At 35.0% G+C, this 13,566-nt stretch overlaps 1 protein-coding gene across 11 annotated transcripts in view; it reads left to right on the top strand.

Moving 5' to 3' along the window:
• The window catches only part of LOC106073239 (multiple C2 and transmembrane domain-containing protein 1-like), a 163,277-nt gene that overhangs the window by 106,694 nt on the left and 43,017 nt on the right, over positions 1-13,566 (top strand). For 10 of the 11 annotated variants that reach the window (XM_056026658.1, XM_056026682.1, XM_056026655.1 and 7 more), the window contains one exon: positions 11,060-11,168. In XM_056026658.1, coding sequence (XP_055882633.1) covers positions 11,060-11,168 — 109 coding nt within the window. Of the gene's footprint in view, positions 1-6,394; positions 6,780-11,059; positions 11,169-13,566 lie in introns of those variants that run through there. The other variant, XM_056026707.1, reaches the window with a different exon arrangement.

Raw genomic sequence — 13,566 nt, 5'->3', positions numbered from 1 at the left:
TAAATTAGGTTAAAACTGAAAATCGATATTTTGGACCTTTTTACCTAAATTTAGTGTCCCACATAGCCTTAAGAGCCACGGTATTTATGATCATATGAATGTCTCAGAACATAACACTTGTATTGATTACTTTCACTTTATGATTTTTTACAGTAAGCTATGAACAAAGAGAATTAAATTATATTCAAGATGGTTAAGATTATTATTAATTTAAAAAATCGCGTTCTTATTTAAAGTGATTAAATTAGATAGCTAAGAACCATGAAGGTCAATCTAGACAAAATATTTAATTTAAAAAAAAAAGCGTTTCAACACCAAAAGGCCCATTTCTGTCTCAACAGTGTGTAATCTTTCTCAAAGGCGCTTCAAAGACTCGGATAAATCTTGCTTAATTGCCAAGAATTGTCCACCCCTTGAGGTATACTTTACTGACAGACTTTTGTTTTTTTTTTTTGCTACTAGCTATATGATCTATAGCTATTGTTGTTTTTTTTACTACATTTATAATTGTACAATTTTTAAAAAGTCAGTATCCTTAGAGAAAATCTCTAACTCGCTTGAATATTCATACTTGAAATCATATTTAGCACATAAAAGTGCCACTTGCAAACAAAAGAATTAGATTCTATTTAATTTATTACTTGGGCTTGGTGGTTGAGTGGTAAATCGCTTGGCATCCTAACCGAGAGGTTCCGGGTTTGAATCTGGATAAAGATTTTTAATTTCAGGATTCTAAGGACGCCTCTGAGTACCTGATTTTCGTTGGGAGAAAGTAGTTCACATGAAACCCTAACCCTAACCTTTGCATCATCTGCCCCATAGATCGAAAGATATGAAAGGTGCTACTCTAATATATAACTTGATAAATCGTAGTGCAAAGACTCTAGCCATGCTTATCAGCTTTGGTTCTATCACTTCTCTATGTCTGGGCAACTGTTTGGCTTCTATCACTTCTCTATGTCTGGTTTACTGTTGGACTGGGCAACTGTTTGGCTTCTTTGCACGCCAAGTCAAAATGTGTTTGACATTGTTTTCCAAGTCTTTGATGAAGTATAAAAGTTGTCATCTAGACACGCCTCTTTCTCTTTATGTCTGTCGTTTGTCTTTCGTTGTCACCAGTTCTTCTTGGTTAATGGTGTAGCTTCTTTCTGTCTGCCCCCTCCCCCTTCCCTATAGACTGATTCTTGCTATCTCAGACACACACACACTCACACACACAGAGACATACATATGTATACAATTACGCTGTATAAATAAATATTTCCTTTCTGAAATTTTATTTTGTATTTTTATTACCTTCTCTTTATTTCTTAACCCACGAAATATTGCCTTGTATCCTCTTCTCTTTATTTCCTAGTAAACAATGTTTAAAAATAAATAAAGCTTCTCGATTTACCCTCCGAGGGTTCCTCCAGGTTCATACCAAATTTAGAAAGAAATCGATAGAATCTAGATTTAGAAGGGGACATATTTACAGTGAGAGACATCGGAAAACAAAATCTGCCAGTAAACTGAAAACAAAATACCTTTCCGATTCGTCAATATTTATAGCTTAATTTTTCCATTTAAGTTATCCCAAAAGAGATCAAATAAGGTCACTGTTAAATACATAAACTTGATCGCTCTCCTAAGGTCTTTTGATCATACAGTACGGACATTATTTCTGCTTCATTGCCACTTTCAGGAGACTTCCAAATCATGTTTCTCAATTCTTTGTTAACAATTTGCCTGTATAGCTGCCGTTGAAATTCAAAGAAACATTTCCTTGGTAAAAATTGATTTAGAGATCTCGAGTGAAACACAGAAGATAAGATTTAAACTAATGAAATTTGTGCTGATAAAAAAAAAAAAAGAAACAGTCAAAAACGCCATATTTTCTGTTTCTTGTAGCTAGTTAGTTCAATAATGAACTTTAAAAAATGTAAATATATTTTTTGTTTATGCCAATCATTCTGCACGCTTCATATTCTGTTCTGTAGTTGTGGAATTAAACTAATGTGCTGCATGTGATTGAATGTCAGATAGTTTTTTGAGAATGTTCAATTTGATTGTTGTGGTGTCCTTCCACGCCTAATCCACGGTCATATAGAGAATTGCATCGGCCATCGACTTGACAAGTCGCCTAGTTTAAGCATTTCTTTTTATTCTTTAGAGTTTTAAAAAAGTATTTTGTATATTGAACCATCCATTGGGCTTTCTTCTTTTAGTTTGTAAAATGTACAATTTTAAAAAATCCGAGCTTAAAATTAATCACAGAAACTAATTGATTCGTAACTCCTAGCTAAATAGTAGTTTGACAAGAGCAGACGTTTTACTGGAGTTTGGGATTGAGATCTAGAGCGTGAAGGTCTCGTCAAAAACTCCACGTGACCACGTGACTCTGTGCATGTATGCACTCGCTCTGTCTGATAAAGATTTTTTACGCGTAATTTCTCCCACTTCCCATTATCGGCTCAGGTGGAAACTTCGCACAATTATTCATAGTTCCTATCAGCACATGAATCATAATTCATAATTAATTTTTTTTAAAAAGTATTTTTAACTGAACTGTGAAGTTGAAGTTAAGATATAGAAAAGCTACTAATTAAAAACAATAAGCTACGCTTTGTAAGATTAAATGTTGAGCAAATGAAATCAACAGAGATCAACTTAATACTTATCCAGGCTCAATATACATTCGTTTAAAAGAATGTAGGTTTTCATGTTTGTGACTAGATCTAACTAATGTCTAACAAAAGTCCAGGAGACCTACAATGCCAACTGAGATTGCTACCAATTTGCATAGCTCGTTGCTCGTTCGGCACGTAATTTGATTATGTGGTGAGCAATTAGGAAAAGGGAGGTAAACTGTTAGACAGGGGAAAAATATGAAAAGTTTATTTTTTTTTCGCTCTTTTACTTACAAATGGTTACACAATGTTTTTTTTCTTCTAATTAATGGGTTGGGGTTATGAATACTACAATATATACGAAGAATTTCGTTTAAAAAAAATTATTGTGGATGTCTTTATTTGTAAACTTGCATTCATTGATTTCTTTACCATTAGAGCTCCTCTGAAATAAATCGAGCTTGAAGTACTTCCTAGCAACTGAAAGGATTAATACCTACACAGAAATCTTTATTTTTTAATTAAATGAATAAATATATAAGATGTAAATATAAAGAGGAGTCTTCTTCCATTTGTGTGCAAAGCGGGTATGTCAGATCTTTTCTTGCAAGGGTGGTGCCAACGTTTGTGTGACCAAATTCTTTCAATGTGATGGTTGGTGGTACTTCTGTCCAATACCATAACATAAAGAGACAATGGGAGATAAGTCTGGGACAACTTCAATCAACACATCATTCCTAATGAAGGATTTTATTTGAAGGCATGTTTGATGTTTATTTTGATTTTCCTTTATTTGCATTATAATACAAAAGTACTTCTGAAAGTGCTTGCGCTATTGTGTACCGAGTGTGTACAGATATTCATTTTTTTTTACTCCATAAGCCTACTGGTCGTTTGTCATGCAGGTAAATTTCTTTGATTTTTTTTTTTTTTTTAGATTGCACTTGACATTGAGACTAAAACAGTTTTCCTCAAATTTTACTACTAGTGGCGCTCCCATAAATTAAAAAAATAAATGTTTTTCTCACCCAACAACCCTTTTCTTTTTTTTTTTTTTTTTTTGAGTGAGTTGGGGAGTTGAGGAAAAATCCATAAGCGCCCCTCCCACCGAAGGGTCTTTAAAATAGCTTTTTGAATCAGTTGTGTCAACTTTTTAGTTGGTTCGGCTGCGCCGATGTAAGTTGATTGTGAATATAGACTTTGGATATCCATGACTTTTTAATCTGCAGAAGTATCCAAGAGTTTGGTATCAAGTCAATAAGCATGAGTGTGGGACATAGTCATTCCATTTAGATAGGTCCAAGTGCAAAGACATATATTAAAGCACATACAGACTACACACATACACACACCAGTTAATGTTACACCTCTTCCTCTCCCCCTGCCTTCCCAAGGCTGTTTACTACAGATCTATAAATGCACTGACCCAAATGACATTCAATTGATTTTTTAAAACTCGTAGCTACCCTAAAACTTCCTGGTTTTGCTGAGAGAAAGCACTTAAATTATGATAATTTTATTATAATTGAAAGAGAAGTACTTCATTATAACATTAGAAATTGAAACAGATTTTATTTCAAATGTATCTAGTGAGATGAGATACCTGAACCTGTAAGAAGGAACCAGAGGCGTAGCTAGACTTCATTTTGTTATGTGGGGTTCATATATAAGACATAAGTTCGAGTCCGGAGATATATGAGGTGCAGCATTTCACGTGGTAACAATTATCTTTTGGTGGTCGATTTAGATTTTCTTTTCGCCGTCTACGTCTGTCCTAGCAGTGGATTTTTTGTCTCAAATGTGTATCCCGCGGCCTTTGTTAGTGACCTCCGGCTGTCTCGTTCTGACGCCGCATGCAACCAGGTGCTCTCTTCTCTGTCAGCTAAGGTAAGTTGGCACCTAAGCTGGTTTTTATAAAGCGTTTCCGTGGGGCACCTCTGTTACGTCGACCACCTTTCAGCTCATTAAAAATAAGACTGCCTTGGCATTAGTTCGTCCCCCCATACGTGACCTCTATACTGTCCATAAAAGGGGACATCTTGTCACCGTATGTCCATGATGGAGCGCAAACATCGTTGGCATTCATAAGGGTTATGAATATAACTGAGAAGATTATATTGTACCGACCAGTCAGAGTACTGCAGACCTACTACTTCAAAATATGTATTTCAGTGCTGAGGTTCTTAAACTTTTTTTGACCCGGGGACCCCTTTATATAGTTAAATGTATATTTTATATTTTATTTCCTTTTATATCGTGGGGCCAAATGCTTCGCAAGTAAAAGCCACTATTGTTTTTACGCTTACTGGTTTCAGTCTGTCAAGTTTCGATCTTGATAAACTAAAAATACTATTTAAAATTCTGATTTAACCATCGCCTGTGCTCGAAGTTGGTGCAACATCTACGTTTGATTTTCTGAAAGCGAAATTTTATTAGTGTATTAAACTTTGTATGAGCTGGTGGACATAGGGAGCTTTGACTTTTTTTTTTCTTATTAGAATAGTAGTAGATGTTCAAACACTGAGTTGCTTCAAACACACATATGTGTTAGACTTTTATGTCAATGTTATTTAAGTTTGCCAGTCTGTAGCAAGACAACTCGATAGATTACAATGAAATCTTTCATTAAGCGATCATTTACTTAATCTGTAGGCTATAAGTCCTAATACACTGTATGCCTACACGCTTTATCTTCTGTTACAACACACATTCCATACATACGTTGATATCAACAAACAGTCAACTCTACCAAATATATGATTTTTAAAGTTACTTCTTAACGGATTCCTATGACTTGATCTGTATGCTCCTCCCTTGCTTCTGACCCGAGCGTTTTGGGCTACTAGCCCTCGGTAATAGGGATCTAAAATCTTAGATCTTCTTGGATCTTTTCCCAGAGAGAAGTTTTTTTTATCAGTCAGGCAGTTAAAGCCAAGCTTCCATAGGCCTAGAGTTCCAATAGTCTTAAACTCAATTCTCATAACAGTTACGAAGGAGTCTCTCACCCCATTCATTGGAAATTACACGGTGATGGCCCTTTGTCCCTACTTCTATTTCAATGTATCTCTTAGCTTTTTGAGAATCACCCAGGCGATCGTAACGTTCCGGTTGTTATTGGCTGAAGGATTTGAAAAGTTTCTCAAACCTTGCTGAGCACTACCATTCCCTGGTTCATAACAGAACTCGCTATCTCTCCTGTCGTAACATAACAGGCCGAACTGAATGTTTGTCTAGACTTCTGACTCGTAGGTGAGGTTCAAGGCCGGGTCTTGAGATTACTAAAGCAAATATTCATTAAATTTTCCCAGATGTTTGCTTACATTTCTAGGCTTTGTTTGTCGCCCCGCGGGAGGTTTGGACTAGAAGTAAATTATCTTCAACTCTGAAGGAACATCCAAAACATGTAAAACATTTTCATTTTTTTTACTAAGAGATTATGTAGGGTAAGTGTTAGAGTAACAGAGATAGGTAAGTGTTAAAGATACAGAGAGATAGGTAAGTGTTAGAGATACAGAGATAGGTAAGTGTTAGAGATACAGAGAGATAGGTAAGTGTTAGAGATACAGAGAGATAGGTAAGTGTTAGAGATACAGAGATAGGAAAACTTCCAGTTCAAATGTTTCGCTAGCTGCTCTACATGAACATAAGCTTTTTGTCGCCATAACAAAACAAAGCAATAAACTTTGGACACAAAGAGAATTATAAGAATTAAAAAAAATACTTTACAACCAAAAGGTACACTATTTAGTCCTGTGATTGAAATGGTCCCAGTTTTTAGTCTATAGGTCACATTGAGAACTGCTGAAACGAGTGTAAGGATATCCTTTAGCTCCTGGTTGTCCTTCTCTTTCTTTCGTTGAGTCTGCTATGGTTGAGGTGGTGAATGCAGGGTCCACGTGACCCCGTGACCTAAATACATTCTACACCTGTGGCTACAACTAGATACAAACAGCAGGTTGGTGTACAGTAAAGACAGAGATCCGATTCGTAGTAGCGTTCACTGGACTAGACAGACTCTATGGAGCATTGTATGGTTTTACAATGAGTGTTTATACGTCATGGAGCTATTCCTCTATTCAAACAACCACATCCTATGATAGCTTAGTGGACACACAGCAGACTGACAGTGACGAGGGCAATACCGATGAGGGCAGTCTACTTGACAGCGATGTGAGTAGTATGGTGTGTGTCTGTCTGCCTGCCTGGTATTCCTCTTTCAAGACGTCTATCGTTTTGAATTAAATATGTACTTTACATTTTTATTTAAATGTAGTTTAAAGGGCTATGATACTATGCGGAGATACTTAGATTCAAGCCTGTCCTTAGTTAGGTGTAGTTACATATTTAATTTTGAATTAAATTTTCTAGCTGCACATGGATTGCAAGAAAAGGCTTGCTAAGTCTAAGATAGATACTTAGGCCTACTTAGATGGTTGTTGTAAGTGAATTGAAGCCAAAGTAATTATTTTTTTAAAATGATTTCGGGAAACATTAGAAAAAAAAAATCAAAATCTGCAACATATTCAATTGTTTGAACCATAAGTCTGTGTTTGTTATTCTCCTTCAGTGGTAGAACGATGATTGTTCTAGTGTGGTTTATATATCTATATATTCCTGGGAACAAATCAAAGGTCCCTAACTGGTGTGTAATGTTGGTCATTTATAAAAGGCACTTTGAGATGGATCTAAAAAATATTATAAATGTCTTGTGTTGCTTCTATACATTTTTATCAAGACATCAAAGAAAGTTGATATTTTCTATTTCTGTTTCATTTATTCAACAACTGAATGTTTGGTCTTCGTTTCATCTTCTTGAAATGTGTGACACAAATGTTGAAATGTGTGACACAAATGTTGAAATGTGTGACACAAATGTTGAAATGTGTGACACAAATGTTGAAATGTGTGACACAAATGTTGAAATGTGTGACACAAATGTTGAAATGTGTGACACAAATGTTGAAATGTGTGACACAAATGTTGAAATGTGTGACACAAATGTTGAAATGTGTGACACAAATGTTGAAATGTGTGACACAAATGTTGAAATGTGTGACACAAATGTTGAAATGTTCGTTACTTCTTTTTTGTGAGCTTGTTGAAACTTAATTCAGCAATAGCCTCAATTTTATGTTTTGTATCTCCATGGAAACTAGAAATTATTTACATAGAGAACCTTTTGATCGGTTTTCACCTGTGTTAGTTCTACAAGCATTTCATATCCATACCGCTGTGTTTCCCAATCCTTTTTTTCTGAACGAAACACTTGCTCCACGACATTAACCATAGTCCTTCTACGACTGAAGTAATAATCATAATGATAATGATAATTATAAAGATTTTTTTTCACTAAAAAATAAGAATAAATTCGAGTGCTGAAATAATTATTTCCAATACCCACAGGTTAACATGTTACTTTTGTTGTCTGTTTGCCTATAGTACTTAAAAGAGGTAATATAGGTACTTAAAGAATTTACCACTACAATCACCTGGATCTTGACTTCCGTGACCTATATCGAAGTTGTCGCCTGGATCGGAATAAGTCACAATGAGGTCACAATAGTAGGTCACGTCTGGTTCAGCATGGTTTCCTATATTTTTTGGTTTAGTGAAGGCCTACTTGGGCGTGTCTAGTCTTAAAGACATTCTCATCTTATGCAGCTCCGTTCTGTTGGTCACATCCAGTAGCTGAACACAACCAGGGCACTGTGCAGGACACAGACATTTGTCAGGAGCTTTTGATCGTCTGCTGTAGGCAGTTAGAACCCAACGCGCCATTGCTGAAGTGAAGAGGCTATGACGTATTTAGTATTTCATTCATATTGTCATCACAAGGATATCCTCATAGATGTACATCCTAGGTTACAGAAGGCAGTGGAGAAGAAAAAATGCGTCGATATACGTATATAGTTATTTATAATAATTTTTTTTTTTAATCCTGGAAGAACAAACCTTTTTGTTTTTGTGTGTGTGTGTGGGGGGGGGGTCGTGGGCAGATGACGTATGGGAAGAAGGGCTTGAACAGTGGCAGAGCCGGTAAACAATTAGAAATACCTTTAAGTTGTGAATATTGATAGAATATAGTCTAGTTAGACCTGTATAGATCTATTGTAAGGTCATTGTATAGAACAATGCCAACATTTGACTCTCTCAAATGTATAGATCTATTGTAAGGTCCTTGTATAGAACAATGTCAACATTTGACTCTCTCAAATGTATAGATCTATTGTAAGGTCCTTGTATAGAACAATGTCAACATTTGACTCTCTCAAATGTATAGATCTATTGTAAGGTCCTTGTATAGAACAATGTCAACATTTGACTCTCTCAAATGTATAGATCTATTGTAAGGTCATTGTATAGAACAATGTCAACATTTGACTCTCTCAAATGTATAGATCTATTGTAAGGTCATTGTATAGAACAATGTCAACATTTGACTCTCTCAAATGTATAGATCTATTGTAAGGTCCTTGTATAGAACAATGTCAACATTTGACTCTCTCAAATGTATAGATCTATTGTAAGGTCCTTGTATAGAACAATGTCAACATTTGACTCTCTCAAATGTATAGATCTATTGTAAGGTCATTGTATAGAACAATGTCAACATTTGACTCTCTCAAATGTATAGATCTATTGTAAGGTCATTGTATAGAACAATGTCAACATTTGACTCTCTCAAATGTATAGATCTATTGTAAGGTCCTTGTATAGAACAATGTCAACATTTGACTCTCTCAAATGTATAGATCTATTGTAAGGTCCTTGTATAGAACAATGTCAACATTTGACTCTCTCAAATGTATAGATCTATTGTAAGGTCATTGTATAGAACAATGTCAACATTTGACTCTCTCAAATGTATAGATCTATTGTAAGGTCATTGTATAGAACAATGTCAACATTTGACTCTCTCAAATGTATAGATCTATTGTAAGGTCCTTGTATAGAACAATGTCAACATTTGACTCTCTCAAATGTATAGATCTATTGTAAGGTCCTTGTATAGAACAATGTCAACATTTGACTCTCTCAAATGTATAGATCTATTGTAAGGTCCTTGTATAGAACAATGTCAACATTTGACTCTCTCAAATGTATAGATCTATTGTAAGGTCATTGTATAGAACAATGTCAACATTTGACTCTCTCAAATGTATAGATCTATTGTAAGGTCATTGTATAGAACAATGTCAACATTTGACTCTCTCAAATGTATAGATCTATTGTAAGGTCCTTGTATAGAACAATGTCAACATTTGACTCTCTCAAATGTATAGATCTATTGTAAGGTCCTTGTATAGAACAATGTCAACATTTGACTCTCTCAAATGTATAGATCTATTGTAAGGTCATTGTATAGAACAATGTCAACATTTGACTCTCTCAAATGTATAGATCTATTGTAAGGTCATTGTATAGAACAATGTCAACATTTGACTCTCTCAAATGTATAGATCTATTGTAAGGTCATTGTATAGAACAATGTCAACATTTGACTCTCTCAAATGTATAGATCTATTGTAAGGTCATTGTATAGAACAATGTCAACATTTGACTCTCTCAAATGTATAGATCTATTGTAAGGTCATTGTATAGAACAATGTCAACATTTGACTCTCTCAAATGTATAGATCTATTGTAAGGTCATTGTATAGAACAATGTCAACATTTGACTCTCTCCTAACCCTTGCCCTCCTTCACATCGGTTTTTGTCTTTCCATCAAATCAAAAGAAAGAAATTGATTTGAGAATATCTGCTCTAAATAGCTCATTAGTGTTGAGTAACCCAACTGGAGGAATAGCTTGCATACGCTGGTTTTTTCAATTATTATTATTATTAAATTTTCTTTCTATACTTTGATACAAAAGTACAAAATTATATATTACATGGAGATTGATAACGCCAACATTAACTATTGAGTTAGAATTGAGAGACCTTACTTTAAAAAAGTATTTTTCATTCATTTCAGATCAAGAGCAGATTTTTTTGTAATATGAATATATACAATAAAAAAAATGTTTTCCTGCACACACGCACGAAATTACACACACACACACACACACACAAGACATATCGGAGCTGTTAAAATGCAGTCTTTCTTTAAAAATCAAAATAAAAAAATCCTTGTTCCAATTTGCAGTTGTTGTATCGAAGTTACAATAGTCTAACAAACAATGCACGTAGTGTATTCATTGTAATCACATACTGTATACTGCACTGTATATTTATAGTAGCAGACTTTTTATTTCATTTTCCTTATTGGATAACTTTCTGAAGTTGTTCTGTCTATTCAAATCTTATTCCTACTTCATCCTATGATCACTTCTCTTATGCTATTAATATATTTATAATGAATGAGTGTACTCAAGAACAGGTAAATTTAGTTATACCTATAAGTTTGACATAGATTGATTCTGACATTGGATGACTTGTGTTTCCCCAGGATCCTTCGGTCCACTCGGTCAGTCAGCAACTCTCCCAGTCTCGCTCATTTTTTCATATCAACATCCACTTGAAGGAAGGACGCGACCTGGTCATCAGAGACAGCTGTGGTGAGTTGAATCATTGATAAGATACCATACGGCTGGGATCGGTAACTTAATGATGATAATGTTGTTAAATAATAAAAATATTCACTTTTTTTTGTCTACCGTTGACAGAATGTAAACCTGAATAATAAGTATGGAAGTTTGAAAGTTGAGGAAGACTTGGGTCATTTGTATGGCAACACAGACTGAGCTGTGACCTACATTATTTTGTTTCATTGAAGTAGACGTAGTCGTTGTCTTCTAGGGGTCGATAACCTGGTAGTTCAGTCGTCTTGCGTCTTTTTTTCGACTGAGACTATTTTTCAGTCTCAAATGTAGAGTTGTGTACCATTAGTCTCCTTGTGAAGCCAACTAAACAGACGTCTGCGATGTTTTTATAGCGCTTCCGGTAAGCCCTAAGCCCGCTTATAAGCTGGCTGAAAAAAAAAGATTGCCTTTAGATGCCCTACCCAGTATGTCTGTAAAACTCAATAACCCACAGAAATCTTTGATAATGGTTGCTCAACTGTATAGACGCCACCTCTGTTTTCATCGACCCACTGCTACTGGCATAGAAATCTAACAGCAATGTCTTTTAATTTTCAGTAAATCTATTTGTACTCAATTATTAGCAATTTCTAATAATTTCTTTCTAGTGTCAATCATTTAGTTTGTACAAAGTACATGAAGATAATAGAGTTTTCGGGGGAGGAGAACAAGAAAAGGTCGAAATTCAATATTCAAAATGCACATATCGATCCCTGAATCTTAGTTTAATATTTTTTTTTTAATTCTCATGTCGAGTTCTTTGATTAATAAAATACGAAATTCGCTCAGATTAAAAGGATTTCATTTTCAATTTAAGTTTTACATCTATTTTTTTAACTCTAATTTTAAAAGTGAAACAAAATAATTATCTTTTATGTGTGACATTCAGAGCCAACAGATATTTAATTTCATCAATGGAGATATTATCATAGATACTGGAATCCTACATTCAAATAACTTAAAATATCTCTTGTCAATCTAAAGCAATAAGAACATTTTTCTTTTTGTTTCGAATAGATGTGTGATTACAGTGTGATTCATTATATGTGTGCTATAGTATACTTGGAAATGTATTGATCCTTTCTGTAGCCATAACATGGCACCATCCCTAACACTATCCATTTATGAGTCAAACCGATCAGTCTAGAGCACTAAATAACACCAATCATCTAGTGAACGAATTGTCTGACTCCAGTTAGCCTTCTATCTGGATCACAAATAATTGGTATTCATTCCTCCCTGCTAGCAGTTGGGGTGGCGGTGGAGGTGTAAAAATGTGGCGGTCGATAAAAGATGTATATCATTTCGCTGCATTCACTTTGAGACTGCCAACAAGGGCGCCACAGAAATTTTAACTCCTCTTTCACCTTCTGGGGTCTCACCGAAAACAGCAGCAAGAATCACAACAAAAATTGCACTGTTTGACCTTTAATGGGATACACACCCACTGCAATCTTCTGCCTGCAACCAGACCAAAATTTATTGAGACAATTAGTGACTGTATATCTTATGCTGTGTCTAATTAAGGTATAATTAACAAGGTTTACACTTAGACCAGTCCAGGACCAAACGTCGTTATTCCAAAGATAGTCCACTGTTAATCTCGTTCAAGCGACGCTAGCTATTACTAATTAGTCTGCTCACGAGGTATTTTGTTACAAATGTTATCAACTAATATATTGGTATTGGTCGACTTTTGCTTTTGGAGATTTTTTAGTAGGCTGTTATAGTAGGCCTAATATACCTTTAGGTCTTCTAGACCTTTTTTTTTATTTTGTCCTCTTCCAGTCGGGAGGGGGCAGTAACTGACTTTGATTCATGCATAAAGTCATAAAACAAAAACTTACTTAAATTATTATTTTGTACATTTTACTTATGAGCGCATCGGGTTGAATTGATTACAATTATAACTAATTATACAAACTAAGTACCTATATATTTTCTCGACTGTGGTTCCAATCAGCAGTGGTTCTGAACAGCATTGAATCCGGAAAATGTTTGTCTTCGACACACTAGTGTTGCGTTATTTTATTCATATGTGTTCTCTGATATGTGTTCTGTGATATGTGTTCTGTGATATGTGTTCTGTGATATGTGTTCTGTGATATGTGTTCTCTAATATGTGTTCTCTTGTATGTGTTCTCTGATATGTGGTCTCTGATATGTGTTCTCTGATATGTGTTCTCTGATATGTGTTCTTTGATATGCGTTCTCTGATATGTGTTCTTTGATATGCGTTTTCTGATACGAGAGGGAAGGGTGGAAGTCGTTTCAATAGAAGAGGTATTGAGTTGAAAGTATTGTACAAAGTTCTTTGTGCCTGGACGTTTCGTTTCGAACGAACTCCCATATATATAATATGCTCGGTTAAAAG

This window comes from Biomphalaria glabrata, chromosome 1 (assembly GCF_947242115.1).
Source record: "Biomphalaria glabrata chromosome 1, xgBioGlab47.1, whole genome shotgun sequence".
Lineage (NCBI taxonomy): Eukaryota > Metazoa > Mollusca > Gastropoda > Planorbidae > Biomphalaria > Biomphalaria glabrata.
Note: the sequence above shows the minus strand (reverse complement) of the source record. Positions and strands in the feature narration are given on the sequence as shown.